The sequence below is a fragment of the Pollachius pollachius genome (assembly GCF_949987615.1).
Source record: "Pollachius pollachius genome assembly, chromosome: 16".
Taxonomy (NCBI): Eukaryota; Metazoa; Chordata; class Actinopteri; order Gadiformes; family Gadidae; genus Pollachius; species Pollachius pollachius.
In genome coordinates this window covers 8,500,438-8,521,970 of record NC_136949.1, presented here as the reverse complement: position 1 = coordinate 8,521,970, position 21,533 = coordinate 8,500,438, and the positions used below count along the sequence as shown (strand labels likewise).

The following is a 21,533-nucleotide window of genomic DNA, read 5'->3' as shown; positions in this document are numbered from 1 at the left end:
TTTTTGTGTCTTAACGTCCATCAGTTCTGTCCCGGGCTCCCAATCTGTGTTTCATCTTCCTTTAAACTTGTATTAAGACCTCTTCACTTCTTTAGATTAGTTTCTTCCTTTTTCTGTTTTTGGCCTGGTTAGTGTGTCAGCCTGCCAGCTAATTGAGTTAAAGTTCTCTGTGTGTGCGCCTGAATGAGGCTGCGTGTTTGTGCGCTGAGTGAGGCTGCATGTGTGTGCGCATGTGTGTGAATCTTTATTGAATTTCTGATGCACCAAGACTGTCTAAGTGATGTCTAGATAAGTTTAACTCAGTGATGCATCCCATATTTCTTATTGGTCTTGTTCAAATACTATTATTAAAATAAAATGCATACATATATATATATATATATATATATATATATATATATATATATATATATATATATATATATATATATATATATATATATATATATATATATATATATATATATATATATATATATATATATATATAATAATTGCTCATGATATTCCTTTATACTTGTGTTTATAAAAGTGTTTTATATCGATGTTGGTTATTGTTACAGGATTCTGAGGGTGTGGACATCATGCTTGGTGTGTGTGCCAATGGGCTGCTGGTCTACAAAGACAAACTTCGCATCAATCGATTCGCCTGGCCCAAAATACTCAAGATTTCATACAAAAGGAACAACTATTACATCAAGATCAGACCAGGAGAGGTATGGAGACGCAAACTCGCAACATCCAGCACAAACAATGCGGTTGTATTATTGTCACTATTTAGTTTAGTTTTGATGTTCTTTCCATGGTAACACAAGTTAGGGAATAGTCAGGGAATAGCACAAACAGGTTTATAATGATGTAAGCCTATACTTGTACTCTCTTCCTCCGTCTCCTAGGGTAGATCTGTTTATTGCCTTTTTTGTTTCCTTGATAGTCTGAGCAGTTTGAGAGCACGGTTGGATTCAAACTACCCAACCACCGGTCTGCCAAAAGGCTGTGGAAAGTGTGTGTGGAGAATCACAGTTTCTTTAGGTAAACACACACATGCACACGCATGCACACACATGCACACGCACATGCACACGCATGCACTCAAAGGCCCATACGCACACACAGGTGCACACACACGCACGCACGCACACACACCCACGGGCGAACGCACGCACGCATACATACGCATGGGCGCACACACATACATCCCTAACCCTAACACTTAACAAGATAACTCAAGTTAATACACGTCATTGTAGCACAAATGTAATAATACATGACAGTTCATATTCACATTATTACAACTCAGTCTCTGGAGAGTGTATGTGCTGCCTTATCAGTGCTGCCCTATCCAATCAGTAGAGAGAAATACTGTGCCTGATGTGATTCTTTATTTTGAACTAGGGGTGGGAATCACAGGGTACCTCATGATACGATATGCGATACCTGGCACATGATACAGATTATACAGCGATTCTGCGACTATCAACATATTGTTAGACAAACCTATAACGGGACATCACGATGTATGTCTAACTATGAATACAAAATGACAGTAACAAGGAAAAAGTGCTGGTTTTCTGTCTTTATTCATGGTCCATACTGAGTTGTTTTCTTTAGACCCATCCTCACCTGAACAGCCACCTGTAGATGCAGTGTATTCTCTCCGGCCCTCAGGTTGAACAGCCCCGAGGTTCCTCCCAAGGCCCGCTTCTTGACCCTGGGCTCCAAGTTCCGATACAGCGGGCGCACGCAGACCCAGACCCGCCTGGCTAGCTCCCTCATCGACCGGCCCGCGCCCAACTTTGAGCGCACCTCATCCAAGAGGATCAGCCGCAGCTTAGATGGAGGTATTGCTCCCTCTCGTAAGCGCCAACAGAGGCACGCACGTGCACGCAATTGTGCATACACATGTTAAGTTCACACATGCACCGTTGGACAAATCAGGCACACGAAACACAACTACTACAGTAGGATAATGGGTTTAGTTTTAAATCAATAGAAAGGAAATGCAATGCACATCCTAGAGGCTGGACCAGAATGCTGTATTGAGTTGCAGAGAGGTGGGTGTGGGTGTGGACGTGGGTGTGGCTATGTGTGAGAGAGAGAGAGAGTTCACATGCATGGTTTGAGTGTTTTCGTTTGAACAGATACAGGAAATAGCTGCGACACATGTTTCCTGTCACAGAGAAGGAAAAGGAGTAGAAGGAAGGGCTGGATTAGTTTAAAGAAATATTCTGCGATATATTGTATTAGGAGAGGATCATAATGTTGATGCATTCCAGAAAACAGAAAGTAGATTTGTAATCAAATCAAATTGTATAATTTGATCATTTAAACCATCTAATATATTTCAAAGTTTTTAGCCGCCCAATTTTGAACAAAATCCTCTGTGTCTTTTTACGACCTTAATTGTTCTACATTCCACCATTCTGGCACCCCATTAGATAGAAATGGGATCAGCTTCACTGGACATAACCCAAAGACCACCTGATTGTTTACTGTGCCATGACACTGACCCCTGGTGGAAGGATCCTGCTGTGCTGCTCTTTAAAGCTTGTGATGTGACCTTTGCCTCCACTTGGCTCCACCTGTCTGCTGCATGATGACCGATCGATGTGTCTGTGTTGTGTTTCTTCTGCTGTTCATCTCTTTCAGCACCTGTGATAAACATTACTGAGGCGGGCAGTGAGAACGGCCACGAGCCCCACCTAGAGCTGCACTCTGACTCAAAGGTGAGTATCCACAGTAGTACAGTTTAGGACAGGGGCGAAGAGAGAGAGGGGGGTGTGTGTGTGTGTGTGTGTGTGTGTGTGTGTGTGTGTGTGTGAGCGGGCGTGACTTGGGGAGGAAGAGATAGACTAAGAATGTGGATGATACAGTTGATCTCCTCCCTAGCTTATCTGGTACACAGAACACGGGAGTCCATCCTGCCATCGAAGACGTAACTACGAAAGATGTCTTAATGGACATATGCTTCTTTTGTCAAGTAGTGCTGAGACCAAGTAGTAAAATGTTCTGATATTCTTTCGTATTCAAATCAGTATTTGAATGCTTTGTTTTTTTTTTACAAAAAAATACAAATACCAATTATTATTTTTTTAGAATTTTCGTTCGGAAAACTTAATGTATGTGTGTACTCAAGTCAGCCCTGTTGTAAAGTATCTGGAGTTATTTCAGCAACTCGGAATAGCTATCATGGCTTCGCTCTTTGATCTTATGAGCAGGATATGGTTGAGACCAACGCTCACTGGGGAATAAGAAGGATTCAACCTTTATAATGTCCCCCTTCTCTGACAGGCTCTTGATGCTAACCTAAACTTTGCTCCGACCAGGTTAACTACAACGTGGGGGCTTTTTTCTGTTTTGTTGTGTAGAGCGGCAGCATTTTGATACAGACCGGATGATGTTGTCGTTATTTAATGACAGAAAGTGTGTCCTCCTGCGTGAGACCCACTGATAGACCCAGAATTAGCCACCATGAGCTAGTCTCTCTGGGACCTTATCTAGAGCGGGTCATTGGTGAGCTGTTCAGCAGCTCCTAGCGGTCATTACACTCTGTCTCTCAAACTATCACCCTGCTCATGGGCCTGACTGTTTCTACTAGCCTAGTTTCCGCAAAAGTGGTCTGATCTTAACCGGCCACTGTTGTACCATCGCCCACCCTGTCAGGAAATAGATGTCACAATGTCCTGCTGTGACTCACCTGTGGTGCAACTTTCGACCCAGGACCCACCAAATATTATGTGTTGCGAATTCTCATTACCAAGTCCAAAAAGTTGGATTATGTATTATCTTTGACATGGTAATGAGATTACCGAGGCATAGTGTCCTTCAATACGGTAACAAAGGACAACGAAACAGGATGAATCTAATACGCTTTTAGTGCTCTTTTACCAGGCAGTAGCCCAGCACTGTGCTCACCTCACTCCTTCTCCCCCCTCCCCCCACCTCCTCCCACCCGCACGGCAGAGCCCACTGCCACCTCCTTCTCTCAGTGGCACCCCGTGCACCCTGTTCCACACTATGCAACCTGTCCTCCGCAGACCTGCTCCGTGGTGCCCAGCTCACCGTGCTCCTCCTGCTGTTGTTTTAAAACCAGAGTGCTGTGTGTGTTTCACTGACTAACGTTGTGTATCTCCTCTTCTTTCCCTCTGTTTTCACCTCCTCCACCTCCACCACCACCACCACCACCTCCACTACCCCGCATGGTCCCATTTATATTGAATTTGCAAAACACTGCACACGTTTTGGCCTCATTTACACGGTGCACTTCCTTCCCCACCTTCGCTCTTATGTGTGTGGGTGTGTGTGCGTGTGTGTGTGTGGTTCCGGTGTGTCATGACTCAACATCCCCCCACCCCTCCCTCCCTTGTTCCCTTGTTTCCTCCTTCCTCCCTTGTTTACTTTTACCCTTGCTTCCCTCTCACTCTCGCTCTCTCTCGCTCCCCTCCTTCTTTGTTTCTCTCAGTCCATTTTCATGTTTCCGCCCTCCTTCTCCTCCTGCTCCTCACTTTCCTCGCTCCCCCCTTCCCTCGACTCCATCTCCGAGTTTGAGAACGGCCTAACCGACATCTCGGAGGACGAGGGCGCGGCGGAGGACGCCGACGCCCTGCGGGCTCCCTGGGCGCTCCCCTTGAACGCCCTCGTTTCGTCCACCTTCCTGGACCTGTGTCTCCCCGACGGGGACCGCCTCCCGCACACCCACCACCACCACCACTCTGTTATTTACCCGGTCCCCAGCCACTCCCACACACCCCACTCCCTCAGCCAAGAGACTCTGAGGGAGGAGCTTACTGGTCAGGCAGCGCCCGTAGCGATCGCAGGGGCCGCTAGTGGGCAGGGCTGGTTCTCTCCCAGGGGTGTGGTTAAATACGTGTCCTTTGTCCTGTGTTTCATGTCCCTTCTGGGCAAGAACGTCAGCGTCGCCGTGCCGGCCGAGACGTTCGCGAGCATTAAAAAGAAAATGGGCATTTTGACAAGCACTTTGTCCAGGATGATAGCGAGTCGAGTAGGAAAATTGACCTCACTTTTCACTACGACCTCAAAATTCATAAGCCAAATCGCTAGCGTTGTGGGTGTGAGACTCGCGATCTCAATGCAGTTTCTGAAATGCCATCTGCCCACCCGGGTCCTCCGTCTGGTCTCTGCAGTACCCAGGCACCCTCTTCTGTCAAACATACCCTCTCTCTCCTCCGGCACCTCCCTCTCCTGTCTCTCCTCCCTCTTCTCTCTCGCTGCTCTTCCCTCCATCACCGCCTTTTCCAGGCCTCCGCGGCTCTCCTCCTTCTCGCTGTCCCTCCTGTTTGCATCCCTGCGCCGCTACCTCGCTAACCCCTCCCCGTACTTCCTGCCCTGCCTCCTGGTCGCCTTCCTATTGGTCGTCATGCTTACCGCCAGCCAGTCCCTGGGCTTGGCCTTGATCATAGCCACACCCCTGGGGCTGACCCTGTGCTTCCTGGAGAGCATGGCCGCCCGCCAGAGGAGGGCCGTGTTGCCAGTGTTCAGTTCAGATGCGCCGAGCGGCCGCTCCGGGGAGCACAGCACGAGCAAGCGGTGCTCAGGCCCCAACCGCACCCCTCCCCGCATGAGATACCACGCACACCCAAACACGGAATGGACGCAGGAGATGTGCGACCCTGCAGCGTAGATACACAAACCAACACACACAACCCCGTAACCCATCCTCACCTCCCCTGTGTGTGTGTGTGTGTGTGTGTGTGTGTGTGTGTGTGTGTGTGTGTGTGTGTGTGTGTGTGTGTGTGTGTGTTTGGTGTGTGTTCTCCCTTCTTCCCCCTCACTCCTTGACCTCCCCCTGCTTCTCACCTGCTTGTCCTGCTTGTAAGTAATGAAGAGGCTGCATTATAGATAGATGAGTAGAGCTTTTAAACACAGAGACAGACGAGAGAAAAACATTAAATTAAAATACCATAAGGTTTGATACCTGACTTTATATAAAGTTATATTCTAATGTGTGTACATTGTTGTAAAGTAAATGTAGGTCAATATTGAGTTCAAACGTTTTAAACCTAACCTTTTATTCTTATATTGCACTTTATAGATTTGCCGAGTTCGTTTTTGATGCTTGCGTATGCTGTTGAGTATCGTGGCTGCAGAATTCGAAGCCTTTGCTATGAATAGATGAGCATCTACGCCTCACTTTAAAAAACAATATTATACTATAATAGACGTACCATATTCAGTAAGGCACTCTTTGAATTCCTGAAGTAACCAAAATAAAACATGCTGTGCATAGTTAAATAGTGTTTGATGCTTAAAGTCGATGGAGTTAAACGCACTACTGTTATATGTAGTAACAAACAAAGACAAAAACAGTTCAGGGTATGAAAGCCTAAGTATCTTCTGTCAGAAGCGTTTGTTAGGCAGTGTTATCGGGACAAAATACAATTCTACAATGCTCTACATTAATTCCACATCCTTGGGCAACCGTTTTATAAGAGTTAAGTTAATTTGGGTTAAGCTCACGCTTCGCCATCATTAATCTTCACATCAAATGGCCAACAGTCAGAGTTCAAATGTCACCTGACCCGATACATCCCCTCCAACGGAGCTACTCAGCTGGAAACGTCATTTCCATTTCACTTTTAATTTTTTTATTCATGACATTGTCTCTACATTGTCATGACCGCCTACGCCATTGCTACGGTCAAAGGTCGAGGAGGCGGACTCCAGTACGGGCCACCCCGAAGCTGCGCCCACCCAGGTCTGTGGGGCCACTCCCCCTTCCTTGCAAAAAAATTATTTTCACTGATGAACAAAGTATTATTTTTCTCTATGTATGAATACTGTTACAGTATAAATTATTGTGTACAAGGATGTCGCTGTAACTGGTATTTCACAGTATTATTTTAGCATGCTTGTAGTTCTGTGTTCCCGTGCATGGTAGAGATAATCTGTTACACTCTCTGATCACATGCCATCAGTTACAAGGACCTGACTAGCTGGCCCCTGCCCAGGTTCACATACCCCCCCCCCCCCACCCCCACCCCCCCCCCCCCCCCCACCCCCCCACCCCCCTGAAATAGGATTACATGTTGGTCTGTCAATCTTCTGTCATGGGTCACTGGGTCGCTTGTTGTAATTAGTCCATGTGTTTCATTAGGAGGTAGAGATGGACAGCTTGTTAAAGACCCAATCTGACGCCATTCAATTTTAGTTAGCAAAGTTCCAAAAATGGATGTTCTACTATGAAGCGGCATCGTATCTGTCCCTGCCGGAGCAAATATGATTAGATTTGAATCCCAGATTGGGTCTTTAAGATGAGGGTTTAAAATCGCATGGACGAATGGGTGACCTTGAGCCCGAGGCGCCTGTTCATTCCTGTTGGATTTTGGTTCTTACTTTTGGTTGTGTTTTTGTGGCTGTTGCTTCTGGGTGTGGGCGGATTCTCTTTTGGTGTTGGTGTGTTGAGGTTTTCTTGTTTGCAGGAACATGGGTACAAAGTGCTGCAATAGCGAATCTGACGCGTGTATGTGTGTTGAGTCTATGTACCCATCTTCCTTCCTTCATCACAGCTCATTTCCTTTGGTCTCACCACATGCCTGCCTGATGTTTTGAATGACATTTTTTAGGTTTACCACATATTTCACTTATTTGTTTTGCCATTGTATTGGTTTTGTCATCCATTCCTAGATTTAATTTAGAGTCTTTGGACTTCACATCTTGTGTGTTTTATAGTCCTTATTATTTACAAATCTGCTTATTACTTCACGTTTTTCATTTTATTTATATTTTTTTCTCTCCATTGTATTTTGTGGTGTGTGTGTCTTTGCCTTCCAGAGTCCAATGAGAGTGCATGGGCAGAATATTTATGTGAGGCACAGTAATTTGATGTTGGAGGTTGGTACCGGTGAAGTCTGATTGTTTGAACATAGGACCCGTATTGAATGAACTCTGGCGGCACCTACCTGTTACAATCAGAACTACAACCTTCTCTGTACTGTGCAGTACAGGTCTGCTGCCCTCTGGCACTCTCAGGCTCTGTGTGCATGCACTTGTGTTGTGTACTGTGTGCGTTTTCTGTGTGTGTGTGTCAGGGCTAGACTCAATTCACTTTCTGATCAACTAGTTGCAACGAAACTCCTAATTCCACGCTAATGCATGGTTTGAAAGGGTAATCTGAATTGACACTAGCCCTTTCATGTGCGTATGTGCGCGTATACCCGTGTGCAAAGGTCTGGACTGTTGCATGCTCCATGCGCATGTTGAGTGCCGTTTTTTTACCACCATTTGACCGTGCCGTGTTTTACCGATTGGTGATTGGTTAATGGGATTTGCTAGGGAGCTGCGTTTTAACCCAACTAACCCTGCCTCCCTAACACAAAAGGCCTCTTCCTGTTTTCTATCTGACTGTGATTGGCTGCCAGTTTGACTTGCAGTTTTATTAACCTTATATAAACAACAGCCCCCCTCAGTAGAAAATGGCACCAGAAGTGACGTAAACATACTCAAATATGTTCTGTTTCATTTCTAATATAGTCAAATCTGCTGGTTCTTTTACTACGTAAACATATAGAACGTCATATATACAATCAATTTTCTCAATACTGGTAAACAGTTATTTGATATACATCTCCATCTCTTTATAAAAAACATTCAAAAACCGCAGTTCCTACAATAAAAATGTAGGAACAGAGTCACGAGATGAAGATGACCGCTCCTGGGGTCGGTGATGGGGAAAGACTGTAACATTAAGAAGAAAGAGTATAACATCCAACCTGTCACTTTTGGTACCATGTTCTGTTAGGGGTCCCAGTTTTACTGTTTTTAAAAAGAAACCAAAAATACGAAGAAGCCTGATCTCACTGCAGCACACTCAGATAAACGCACTCAAACACACACAAACACACACACTAGCACTAATGAACCCTGACTGCAGTGAGGTCTGGCATCCGTCATCTCCTTCTCTTGATTGACAGACTGATGTATCTGTAACCTCCGTTGTCCCCCCCTTCCCCATTTATGTCCCTCTTACCTTTTCTCTCATTTTATCCCTTGACCTATGACCCACCCTTCTCCGTCTCCCCATCATCTCCCATCACCTCCCCTTCATCTCTCCCCATCCCTCCCCATGCCATCTCTCCCCTCCCCACCCCTCCCCACCGTCCACAACACCTTGCCCATCCCACTATAAACATCCCACCCTAACCCTGACTCGCCCCCATCCCTTCCCCCCTCCTACCCCCTCCCTCCCCCACTAGGACCATGATAAGACCCAGGAGGATGTGCTGAGGCACCAGGCTAGCATTAGCCAGCTAAAGCGCTCCTTTATGGAGGCACCGCCCCCCTCACCTCCTCAACCCAACCAGTGGGAGAAACGCTTCAGCTCCTCCCCAGCCACCACGCTCCGTGCACCGCACCACCCCCCGGAGCAACCAGCGGTAGGTCTTGATGTAGTCTGGCTGGTGCTCTCTGACCCCGCTGCGTGGAGACGGGTCGTCGACAACGTGGATCACTGGGCTACCCGACGGGGGGGAAAGAGAACATTTGGAATGTTATGCGTGTGTGTTGGCAAACTATAAGTATTTTGATTAGTTCACTTTGTACGATTTATTTGTACAGCTGTCGCTATGTATTTTATCATCTGTGTATCTATGCATCTCTCTATCTAGTTGTGTATCTATACATCTAATCTATGTATTTATACATCTATCGATTCACCTATCTACCTATACATCTAACTACCATTGAATCTACACATCTTTCTATTGTCGTATCTTTACACCTCTCTCTTGAGCTACACTGTCTCTTGTTTTGCCGTCAGTGCCTCTATGTGTACATCTAATTGCATCCAGCGTGGATCTCATGGGAGTATGTCCCTTTCGTCATTTCTGCCTTGTCTCGGCCAAACCCCATGTTGTCTGGCTAGCTTTGATGTCACAAGCTGTTCATGACCACTTTGTTATACTAGAGAGCTTTTCAATGACTTGTAAAAGACTGTTGGTACTCTGACTCCTACTGGGGCCATTGCTTGTCTTTGAAGCTTTTAATGATGGCAAAGAGTGTCGTAGCAGACAAAAGTAGTTCTCTACCTCCCCCCATGGTGAACTGTGTCGGTCCGCCGATTGGACAAGCAAGGGTCTGTTCATCAATGGCTACATGCTTCATATTGGCTGTGTTTCACATTCTTTCACTTTACTATTACAGAATAACATAATTGTGCTGCTGACTGCTGCTTTATCGTGGCCCTTCTGAACTTGTTAACAAGCCTCTACAGTTGGCAGTACAAGATCAAACAAAAGTTCCTCTCTTAGTCCATATGGAACCTAGAATCTATGGAGATGGAGATTTGCTGAATTTTCAAGGGGACAAGGGAGAGATAGAAAATGGGAGCAATCCGCATGCATGTTTTGGAGCTTTAATTGGAATTGGGCACAACTAATAATATAATTTGGTCTAGCTAGACAGAGATATGTGTGTGTGTGTGTGTGTGTGTGTGTGTGTGTGTATGCGCGCTTGCACATTTGTGTTATTAACTCAATAATGCAATCATTCAAAACTCTTTCTCACTTCGCACAAAGTGGATATTTCTGTTTACTTGTATGACTCTGTGCTGTAACCGTGTGTCTGTGCATCTCTTTCTGCGTGTGTGTTGCTGTTCTAGAGCCTTGAAGAGGAGATAGCCTTCATTCTTTTCAATAGAGACCCATGCTTTGGTCTTCACTATTCTGCTGTTGCGGCTGCTCGCAGTGAATTTAAGCCAACACTAGACGATGCTCTATCCTCTTATTTTACCACTACTACTATCCTTTCTGCTACCACTACTGCTACAGCTACAGCTGCTTCTGTTATGACCACTAATGCCTCTACTACCACTGCTACGGCTGAGTCTGCTTCCATCTTCAGTACTAACTCCACGCCACTAGGGGGAGCTCTCGTTACATCACAGCGATCTGCTGCCGAGGTGCCAGTAATGTCAGCACTAAGCATTTTGGGTCAATTTACTTCTCATTCAACCTAATGATGCACAGTGCTTGGCTAAGCTTACTGCCAATTTTGTCATTGGGTTGAATTGTATTTTAATGTACAATAATTAAAAACGCTCCACGAATTGGTTTAATGGTACGTAAAATGACTCAAAGACTTGAATGCCTTAATACTTTATGATACGTTCATACTTTTAGACATGTTGAAGATGGATCTCTGTTGCCTGCTCCGAATGCCGGACCACTTCGTTCATTTTCCCTCCTTCCGGGAAAATGTGGTGTTTGATATATTTGTGGATGCAAACTTAGCCTTTAGAAGGCATTCTAATCAGTCATGGATGCTTGTGAATTCTAAGGATCATTATTTGTGTTTGATTATGAACGGTTGGGTACTTGAGGATGATGCTATCCAAAAATATCTGCACTACACGTTATTCAGACAATCCATTTTTGACTTCTTCCATCTTGTCCACAAGGTGCCAGTGACCTACAAAGACTGTTTGAAGCCTCTGTCGGGGACCGTATGTGATCCAACACCCACCCTGTACTGAAGCTTATTGTCCCATTCGGCGCTGGCTGGTTGTTGGAACCCTTTTGACAGTCCACTGTCATCCTATCCTAATGATGAGATGGAAAGAGTCTGCGCTGAACTGTCTAAATAATCCATAATCCTCTAATGTCCTCCTCAGTGTTATGTTTTCTGTGAACTTTACAGATAACATTTCTCCAATGTTATCTCCATGTTACTAATGGACCTCTGTTATCTTGCACTCTCCTTCCCTTTCTATTGTATTATTCTGCCCGCCTGCTGTTCAGAGTATGCACAAACTTTGACAAGTTAAGAAATATGATCCTGCAACTTTTCTATTGCATATAGCGAACAGAATGTTGAAATTGTAACGCGACAATTTGACATTTTGCTGTGGTCCAATTAGAGCGCCCAGTTCACTGGCCCGTGGTTGTCGGCGTAACCACAACCAGCGCTTGGATGTTGCAATGTGTTGCAGAGGACATTCAGGCTGACTGTTGTTTTTCCGCGGTATTTACTTGTCGTTTTTTTGTTACACAGGCCAGTGTCCCAACAGAGGTTTCCGCAGCCGATAACAACAGCTTCCCTGATACCAAAGAGCCTGGAAAGGTGGCCCTAACCGCTTTTAACCTCTTTTAGTTCAGTCCCTTCCTCGCTGCCCTTTTCCTTTCTTCACTTTTCAATTTAAATCCATACATTTTGTATCTCCTTCAACTGAATCTGGCCACATCTCTTTCTCCTGTAATCGTCCTCTTCATTCCAGCTGTTTCCATGGGCAGAATTGTCCACTTCTCCTTATCTTTCTTTGTCTTCGTTCATCGTTTCTTTCACCGTTGATCAATTTAAGTTAGTTTTTTTTGTGTCTGATTGCTTTAAGGGTTATTTGTTTTGTTCATTTTTAAGTTCTGTTGTCATGCGTTTGTTGTTTTTTTTTTCCTCTGTGTGTTGTGTTCTGGTGTGTGTCTTCATGTGTGCGCACACTTCTATGTGTGTGTGTGTGTGTGTGTCTCTGTGTGCGTGCGTGTGTGTGTGTATGTATTTATAGACGGCCCAAGTTGAAATAGAAGAGACTCATGTCATCCAGGAGGTTTCCAAGGAAACCAAGCCTGCTACGGTCACAGTGACTGTTAGCCCCTCCCCCGACGCACCAGAAGGTGTGGCTTTGCAGCCGGAGGTCGGGGAGAAGGAAGTGGTGGTCGTGGTGGAAGAGGCCTCGGACGCGGCCACCAGGGCTCGGCAAGAGAGCGTTTCGTCCGAAAGCGAGAGCGACGAGGAGGCGGAGTATCAGCCCAACCTGCCGTCGCCCATCTCTCACTCGCTCATACCCGAGGAGGAGGAGGTAGAGGAGGTGGAGAGGGAGGAACAGGGAGAGCAGGAGAAGGGTGTTGAGCCCGCCCCCATTACCAAAGAGACCGCTCCCCATCCTGTGGAAGCCAGCCAATCCGCTCAGGATGTTGAGGAGAGGGAGAACGGCACTGAGGGAGAGAAAGGGGAGACGGACGACAGCACCGAAGATCCCATGATGACACCAGACGAAGTCCCCAACGGCCACGCCCTCCCTGAGGAGGAAGCCCCCGGATTGGCTGCTTTGTCCGAGGAAGAGGAGGCTAAAGTAAACGGAGAGTCCCCGATGGCAGACTCAGAGCCCCGCCCCCAGGTTATTTGTTGCTCCGAGGTAATTAGTCCTTTGGGCCAATCGTGGCACATCGCTGACCTTTTGGTCCCGCCTACCAACCCTAGACATGCCCAATGTCCCTGCATCCCGCAGCCATCGACCCCTCCTGCTCAGTTACATCCCACACCCACGTCTCCTGTCCCCTGTACAGTTCATATCGCTCCAAGCTCATGTCTTAATCTAAAGGAGGGGTGCTGCTTTGAGACATATTTACCATCCTGTACACCTAGCTCATATAGGGAATAGATAAAATGTGGAAACGCCGATTTGATAGCGCAAACATAGCCTTGAACCACCCTGTCTGCTCAAGGCTGTAGCCATCAAAGCGACTCCCCCTCAAGGCATAGAGATCAGATGATCGTCCCCGTCCCGTCCCGAAGACATCAGTCCCCTAGTGTTGTGACTAGCGGTAGCCCCCTGCTGTGTTGGTGGATGTGACCATGGACCATCCACATAAACCCTTTGAGTTGACCATCTCATTTTTATGTGCATCTTCCCAGTCCAATCCCATAGCGTGCCGTGTGGCCAGCTCCAGCTCCATTTCTACGTTTCATTCACACACCTTTTTGTTTTCATGTGATGGGAGGGGAATTTGTCATGCGGCCTATCATGCAGTTCAAATGCTTTTGAGTGCATCAATGCTCTGCATGCGATACTCTTTCATCCTTACTGCGTGTGTGCGTGCGTGCGTGTGTCTGTCTGTATTTGCCCTCATTTAATCTTTGCCAGTGATGAGTCATTTGACATTGGTGTCCTTAATTGGTCTCTATGGCAACAGCATGGTAAAAAAAACTAACATGAAAAAAAGCCCACACTGCCAAACATTTCTGACTGAGGCATCGGTGTCTTGATGTGAAAGTCACCTTCCGCACGCTATTTACATGGCCGGGCTCGTTGAGTTTGCATGTGATTTGCGTGGGTGTGATTCTTGGTCCGTGTCGGGTGTTTAGGCTCCTCCTTCCGTGTGCCGTGATTTGCTTCCGCACGGTGGCTGCCCATGTGCATGTGTTTTCCTTAGCCGTGTTCTGTGAGCTTTACACACACCGTGGTTCTGTGTTCAGCGTTGTGACGTGAGTGAGGCCTTCTTGCATGCTGCCGGGTTCACGTCGCAATGTTGTTTGTGTCACCGTGTTTATTGCATGTGTCAGTGGAAGGTGCATGGGTTTGTTCCTGAATGCATGATTCGCGGGGGTCGGCGATCTGAATACATGTGCATGATTCTGGCTGGGTGTAGTGCATGTACGCTGGCTGTGTCTGTGTTTTACCCCATTGGGGTCAAAAGTCGTTCGATGGTTAATAAATGTAAATTGCTTTTAGGTTCCGCCCATGATGAAGTTTGTCTCGATCATTTCCTCGTTGCTTTTCCGCTTTATTGCGCTTGTTGTGTTGAAAGCAATTCTGAGCCCATCTGTGCACATGGGTGTCGTGCCACAACTCTCCTGCCTGTGTGCACTCGGGCAGCAGCCTAACCTCCCCCACCTGGCCTCTCTCTTCCCCGCAGCCTCCGGTGGTGAAGACCGAGATGGTGACCATATCCGACACCTTCGCCGCCCAGAAAACCCACATCACCACGAAGGAAGTGCCCATCGTGCACACGGAAACCAAGACCATCACCTACGAGGCAGCACAGGTGCATGACGCACATACACGTGCACACGGATGCAGGCAGACACATGCAAACACACTGTTGAGCCAGCCTGTACTGTTTTGTAAGCCTGGTTGATTGATTGGATTTTAATAGCGTTCGTGAAATGAGTTTTGTACGCCAATGAACCTATCACCAATAGGTTTGCTGGTGAACCGTTCATCATTGCCATTCTGTGTGTTACTTACAGTTGGACAACAACGGAGAGGGTGATCCTGGAGTTCTGATGACGGCTCAGACCATCACATCTGAATCTCTGTGTACAACCACGACCACACACATAACCAAGGTCACACACACACACACGAGTTTCCTCCATACACCCGTCATGTGCGGCATCACGTTAAGTGCTTTGTATTTGTCTGTTATATTTTGGCATCGCTTATTTATCTTGGCGTCAGAGTTGCACGTCGGTGTCAGCCGAGCATGTTCAGCATGTCCCTGTGCACCGTGTCCGCCGCAGACGCTGAAGGGCGGCCTATCGGAGACGAGGATCGAGAAGCGCATCGTCATCACCGGGGACTCTGACATAGACCACGACCAGGTGAGCTGTTAGCCGGCATAGGAGTGGACGACGTAGCTGTCAATCATCATGGGACCATCAACAGCGCTCGCTCCGCCAACCAGCACATCAAGCCTGTTGTAGAGGCCCCTCCCCCCCGCCCCTGGGCTTAATTAACCTCACCTTCACCACCACCCATCTAGCAAGACCCATTTTCCAGCACCATCAACTCCTTAACTACCATTGGTTGTTTGTGAACACACTTCTCGTACCTCTGTCTGCTCTTCTTCTTCTAATCCTGTAATGATTAGAAGACTTCTTTAGTTTGCTGTACTTTACTGAGAGGGTTAATGGGAGGACTGTGAAGTCTGTGTTGGTGAGGTCATGCTGACTGGCCCGCCTCTTCTTCCCGTTGCCTGGACTCACTCAATAACAGTGTTGGCCAATGCTCTACCTATTTGTGATCCAAATATCCTGTTTTTCATGGCAAAGTTGGAAGGTCATATTTGGATCAGAGCATTGTGTCTTTTATTTCTTAGTTTGTGTTTTTCACCCTCCCCCAAATATGTGATGTCAGCCATTTTTCGAACTATGTGGCATCCCATAGTTTCTTAAGAAATGAAATGGGGAAAAGCACAAACCTGTGACACTAAATCCAGCACTTTCTTTGTTTTTTTGCGTTTAGCCTCTGTCTCATTTATTATTTCAGTTTTTAACTGCCATCATTCTCCCCCTTCCTTTCCCTCCACCCCATCACCCATTGCCTGCCCTGCTCGCTGCCTCCACCGTGTGGTTGCCCCGTGGTACTGCAGGCTCTGGCCCAAGCCATTAAGGAGGCCAAAGAACAGCACCCTGACATGTCAGTCACCAGAGTGGTGGTTCATAAGGAAACTGAGCTGGCTGAGGAGGACGAGTGACTGAAGGTAACAAACAGAAACAAACAATTCAATATGTATAGGGAACGCTAAGGGTTATCGGTCTGGTATCAACACAACGGGTTTGTGGTGAGAGGAATGGGACCGTTATGCAAAAGTAGTTAACAGGAGGGAGAAGTTTGGGATATTTTTAATGACCCAAAAGTCGGCCATTTACTTTTAACGACCCAAAAGTGACACTCAGAATACAGTAGCGTGTCACTCCTTCTACCAGGATTTACTGTGGTTAAAAGTTTGAAATCTGTCCCAGTTTCAGAGGCAAAATGCAGATGCATGCAGAAACCTTATTACTAGTGCAAAACCCTGATGGTTCACTCATACTACTGGAGATGAACCTTTTAAGTGTCTGACACTGGGGCTGCCTGGGCCCCCCTTCACCATATGACTCAGTTAACTTGTTAACGGCGTTCTAATAGCTTGTGTTCACTCTCACCCCTCTTCACCTAATGCAGAGCTGAAGGACCCCTGAAATGGTTTCCACGTTTAACCACCCTGTTCACCCCATGATAACCCAACCTTGACCCGTTTGAAGAGGAGGAGGAGGAGGGGGAGTGGCAAGAGGAGGAGCAGCAAGGACCATAGGAGAGGAGGAGGAGGAGGAGGAGGGGAGTCCTTTTTCTGTTTGTCTTTGGTGCTTTAAAAGTCCCTCACTCCCTCACAAAAGTCAAAGGAAAAAAATATCCTCAAACTTTCTGAAGGAAAAAAAAGAACCACTTTGTTAGCATAACATTTGTAGCGTGTTTTTATTCCAATTGTTTTAATAGTGCTTTTTTTTTCTCTTCAATTTGTATGCTTTTGCAAAAGAGGGAGAAAATACACATGTCTGCCATGTATTTCTATGATAAATCCTTGATGGAGAAACTGATACCATGTCTGATAGGAGGTGTGATGGTAGTATTTCAACCAGTACTGTAATCTGGAGAATCCCATAAACTGGTTACGCAGGACCAAATACACACAGACTAATTTACTTTTAGAGCAATTACACCAAAGCGATCCGTTATCTGTTATCAGCACATGGTATTAGTCGTTTCCCATCATTTAAAAACATTTAACAAACACAAAACATCCCTCCCATATTACATCTCTGGCTATTTCTCGTTACAGTGGAGCTAGAAACTAAAACATGGATTGAAATAGTCTTTGTGGGGAGATGGCTAATCTGCAGGAGGAATGGGAGACTGGTCTTGGCCCGTTATATCTAGGATCCAAGTGTTTTCGTCATGTTCAATTTTGCCAGGCATTTGTGTCAAGGGAATGGTGGTGTCCATTTGGTTTGCATTAGTCATAAGCAGCCGCTATAGAAAGGGAGCTGTAATTGAAATATTCACCGTAACACCACTACCCCTCTTTGCTGTAACGTCATCCACATTCCTAGTCGGTGACTTGTGCTGAAAGCCAGTTTGTTTTTAAATGTATCTTCTTTTTTTATTACTATATGATTACCATATGAGATGTTATAAAAACCTGTTTACTATTGAAATTATTTTAAAGACCGTTCTACACCAGCCAATCTGAACTTGGTTTCAAAACAAATTCATTCTTGAAATCCAAATGGTGCATGACACAGTTAAGGGAGACACTTTTTTTTTTAAACCCGTTTTCCGTCTGCAGGTCAAATATTGGTTAGGTTGGTTTCACGGTAAATAATACATATTTATCCGTCATTATTGATAAATGGGAGTAGCACAACATTCAATTGATCTGGTTCTCGATCGCGCTACGAACTTAGGCTTCTTCGGTTCTTGTAATTGTTCGGTTCAAACGTGTTTTTTTTGCACCGCGGGGAATGAGGGAGCTGGCATGTTGAGCGATTAATTAGGCTTCATCGATTAGTTCGGGTTCATCGATTGGTTCGGGGTCATCGTTGAGGTACCGCTTGAATGGTTGAAAGGCACATGGGCAGTTAAGCTGTTCTGCATCCTGGATAAATACTGGGCTGTCATACACACACAGGCGTTGAGGTACGGTAGTGAAATGAAAAACGGGCATTGTTAATAATATGCATATTACAACATGCGACGGGACCAAAATATTGCAACAGCAACCGTAACTGGACTTGACAAAATTAATTTTCCTTGTGTGTGTTTACTGTATCTCTACAACAAGGCGCGTGGTGTGGTGCACTATTGGCCCTCACTATAATCTATAAAAGTTGTAACCAAAAGCTCGGAAGGATCTTTGAAGCGCATGTTTGGCCGTGGAGATGCGAGACACTGGCTGTGTACTGATGAGAGAGACTAACTGGAAGACTAAGTGAACACGTGTCGGGATGTGTAGAACTCCCATCTGGGCTAGACTTAGGATGTGAAGATTGATGCACAGTCTGGAGGATTGAGGGAGAAAGTTGTGAGAATTACAATCGCATTCATCTCCCATATTTTGTAGCCTTTCTGAACGGTTCAACGGTTCTGGTGCAAGTGTTGTGTTTCAGCAAGCTCCAGCAAGGCACCGCAATTCAAAACAACTGTAAAAAGATCTGATTATAAAAATGATTGCCCAGGACTGTTTGACCATGTTCTTTTCAGCCCCAAAAAAGACCACTGTCAACATCTATATTCTGGTGTTTACATGGACGAACATGAGTGTGGTGGATGTAAACGAGCTTTGCATCTGTTGCAGAACTCTGGTCTCTGTTGCCAGGCAAAACGTTATGCAGAGAAGTGAACGGATTTGGTGTGAACTTATCCAAATGTTTTGGTTTTCCATTTCATTTTTTCATTTTCTTTTGTATTTTTTATTTGAGGCGATACATTTAGCCAGCTTCTATTGACCACCATACTCTTTCAATGCTACTAAAATACAGATTTAACTATCGAGATAATTCAATGAAGCCAACATGGTACTCTATTGGGAGACGCCGGTCTGAATACTACTATGCAGTTGACATTCCAGAGGGTGGGCTACCTGGTCGACCCTCTCAACAACAAACATATTTCCAAACGCATCGGTTACTAAAAAAATACTTCAATGTAATTTTCTTTTTGTATTTTTGTCCATTTTATTTTAATGTTTTTTCTTTGTGAACCTGTTGCTTCTGACAGTTGGCCCTCGCTAGACTCTCTCTTTGATATCTCTTAATATATTTTAGAGTGATTTCATTTTCTTTCTTCTGTGTTCGGAAGGTTTAAAGAAAAGAAGCACACAACTATGATTCACATCATTTGAGTCCTCTTCCAGGACTTCCTGCATAGCGCAGGTTGACTGGATTCCCAGGGGCTCTGGTGCTGTATCTGGACCAAGAGCTCAGGATCCCTGTTCTCTGGAGGTTGGTCTTCCTCAATATATGTAGCCTTCTCACTTGAACACGATGGAACGTTTAGTGTTGGAGATACCCCTTCATTGATATTTGTTTTAACCAAAAGCCCTGAAAAGAAAATTTGACTAAATGATAGATTTGCCCTCCAATTCATCGTGAACAACCAATTATCGTCTTACCACGGAAACGCTCATTACCACCTTGAACATTGTGTTATGTATCTGTATTTATTTCTGGCTTCAAGAACAAAAGCAACCAGCATAGAAAACTTTTTTCAAATGTTTCATACACCCGCCAAATGTAATGAACGCATGGGTACAGTTCATTTGTTGAATTACACACGTAAGATAGGTGTATCACTTTTTAACCATGTTTTAACTGAACCTGTATAACTGCCTAAGTAGGCCTACATTATTTTGGAAGACCAAACCCCTCCATCAGTTAACAGTGTGCCCGGTTGTGGGCCATCAGGCACCGGAGCTTCCTTAGAAGAGCCCCGCCCTCGATTCTCTCTTAGCCAACCAATGACCACCAATAGTTTCACTTATGAGCAGCTTGATATTAAAATGTGTCGTGCACATCCCTTCACAGCCACCCCTGTCTTGTGTAACACTGTTTAAATAAAGGATTGTTATACTCTGAAGAAAATGTTTTCAGGCATTTGTTTTTCATGACACCTCATTGTTCTTTCTGCCAATAAGGCCCATTTTTATTGTTATAAAAACGGCTAAATCTATTTTTAAATGTTTCCTTCTACATAATTTTAATCCAACACCTAATAACAACGGAACAGTGGCTAACACAATATTATCGCCGTTTAATTATTAAATGGTGACTGTGCGATGTAAGGAGCTAGAGGTAGGAGATTGAATTGTTGATAGGGTTGGCACTTGCTTCCCAAAGGTGCATTCCGGTCCTGAAACATGTATCTGCCATTCTGCTGTGCCACAGCTCCGAAGCCGACTATAGTCCAGCTACCTATAACTCCACAGCAATGACCTTATGAAAACGATAAGTGAAGCCATCCGTGTCCTTAGTTTGAGTCTTGTTGTGCTGTGCAGCTGTACTGCGACCCAACGCTCCTCCGCTTGGCCGACGCAGTGTCGTGAAGTGGCCTGAAGATGGCGCCCCTGTCCCGCGAAAAAACCGACAGCTCGTCCGCTGGAGAGGAAAGAAAAGAGGTGCGCCGCGTATGGGTAAATAAAGACGAGTGACGAAAGTAATTGATTTCTTAAAAACTGTATCGATTTATTTTAATCCAAACACAAGTTGTTTGCTATTATTGCAGATAATGATGACTCGAGGGATGACTTGAAAGAGGGAAATTGTTGTTGTTTTTTTTTTGGGGGGGGGGGGGGGCGGGGGTTGCTCTGTACCTCAGCCAGAATGAGATGAGACGTCAGAAATGTAAAGTGAAAATGTCTGTAGGTAATCCAAGGGACAACCCACACGAATCACAACACGTACGCCTACAGCTCCAGGATTAGAATAAACATGGTTATTTAAATCCGGCAGAGGGGGTGGTATATGGAAGTAGGCCTATATTTAATATGACGCAGCCCTCCTGTTAGCCTTTGAACACATAGTTCTGTCCAACAGTGGAAATTTAAAATCTGAACTTTTGTCTGGCGCAACGTTTTGACGATCTCTAGAGAGCCTATTTATTTTGCGAGTCTAACTTTACCATTCCGATTAACATATTGCTGAAAACAAAGATTAGGCCTACCTGTTTTTTGTAGATATGTAGGTATACTATGGGACTAGGTGATGTGATAAATTGATAGGGGATGTGTCGTCTACTTAATATTTATTTTGAATTACAATTGTTTATATACTATAGTTGTTGACATAAACTTTAAATTCCTGCCTGGACTGGGATGTAATTTATCATTGCTGAGATGATCTTGGACTATTGTCTTCTGTGTATCCCATGTGCTTGAAATGTGTTCATTCGCTGCTGTACCAAAAACGGCACCTAGGAGGACGTAAACGTTTTCTAACGTTAAAGTCTCACATGGGATCATTGTGTCATCTCAAAGGAATGGTTTCAA

General features: G+C 45.3%; 1 protein-coding gene across 7 annotated transcripts in view; it reads left to right on the top strand.

Annotated features, from left to right (window-relative positions):
• Window positions 1-20,110, top strand: part of epb41l2 (erythrocyte membrane protein band 4.1 like 2) — a 45,914-nt gene extending 25,804 nt beyond the window's left edge. For 2 of the 7 annotated variants that reach the window (XM_079753857.1, XM_079753856.1), the window contains exons 11-24: window positions 564-716; window positions 935-1,032; window positions 1,669-1,841; window positions 2,650-2,726; window positions 6,665-6,715; window positions 7,792-7,851; window positions 9,213-9,392; window positions 12,007-12,075; window positions 12,512-13,141; window positions 14,643-14,771; window positions 14,977-15,075; window positions 15,250-15,330; window positions 16,101-16,211; window positions 16,676-20,110. In XM_079753857.1, the coding sequence (XP_079609983.1) occupies window positions 564-716; window positions 935-1,032; window positions 1,669-1,841; window positions 2,650-2,726; window positions 6,665-6,715; window positions 7,792-7,851; window positions 9,213-9,392; window positions 12,007-12,075; window positions 12,512-13,141; window positions 14,643-14,771; window positions 14,977-15,075; window positions 15,250-15,330; window positions 16,101-16,205 (1,905 nt within the window). In that variant the 3' untranslated portion in view covers window positions 16,206-16,211; window positions 16,676-20,110. The remainder of the gene's footprint in view (window positions 1-563; window positions 717-934; window positions 1,033-1,668; window positions 1,842-2,649; window positions 2,727-6,664; window positions 6,716-7,791; window positions 7,852-9,212; window positions 9,393-12,006; window positions 12,076-12,511; window positions 13,142-14,642; window positions 14,772-14,976; window positions 15,076-15,249; window positions 15,331-16,100; window positions 16,212-16,675) is intronic. The other 5 variants (XM_079753860.1, XM_079753858.1, XM_079753859.1 and 2 more) reach the window with 5 other exon arrangements.
• Window positions 20,111-21,533: the final 1,423 nt, after the last annotated feature.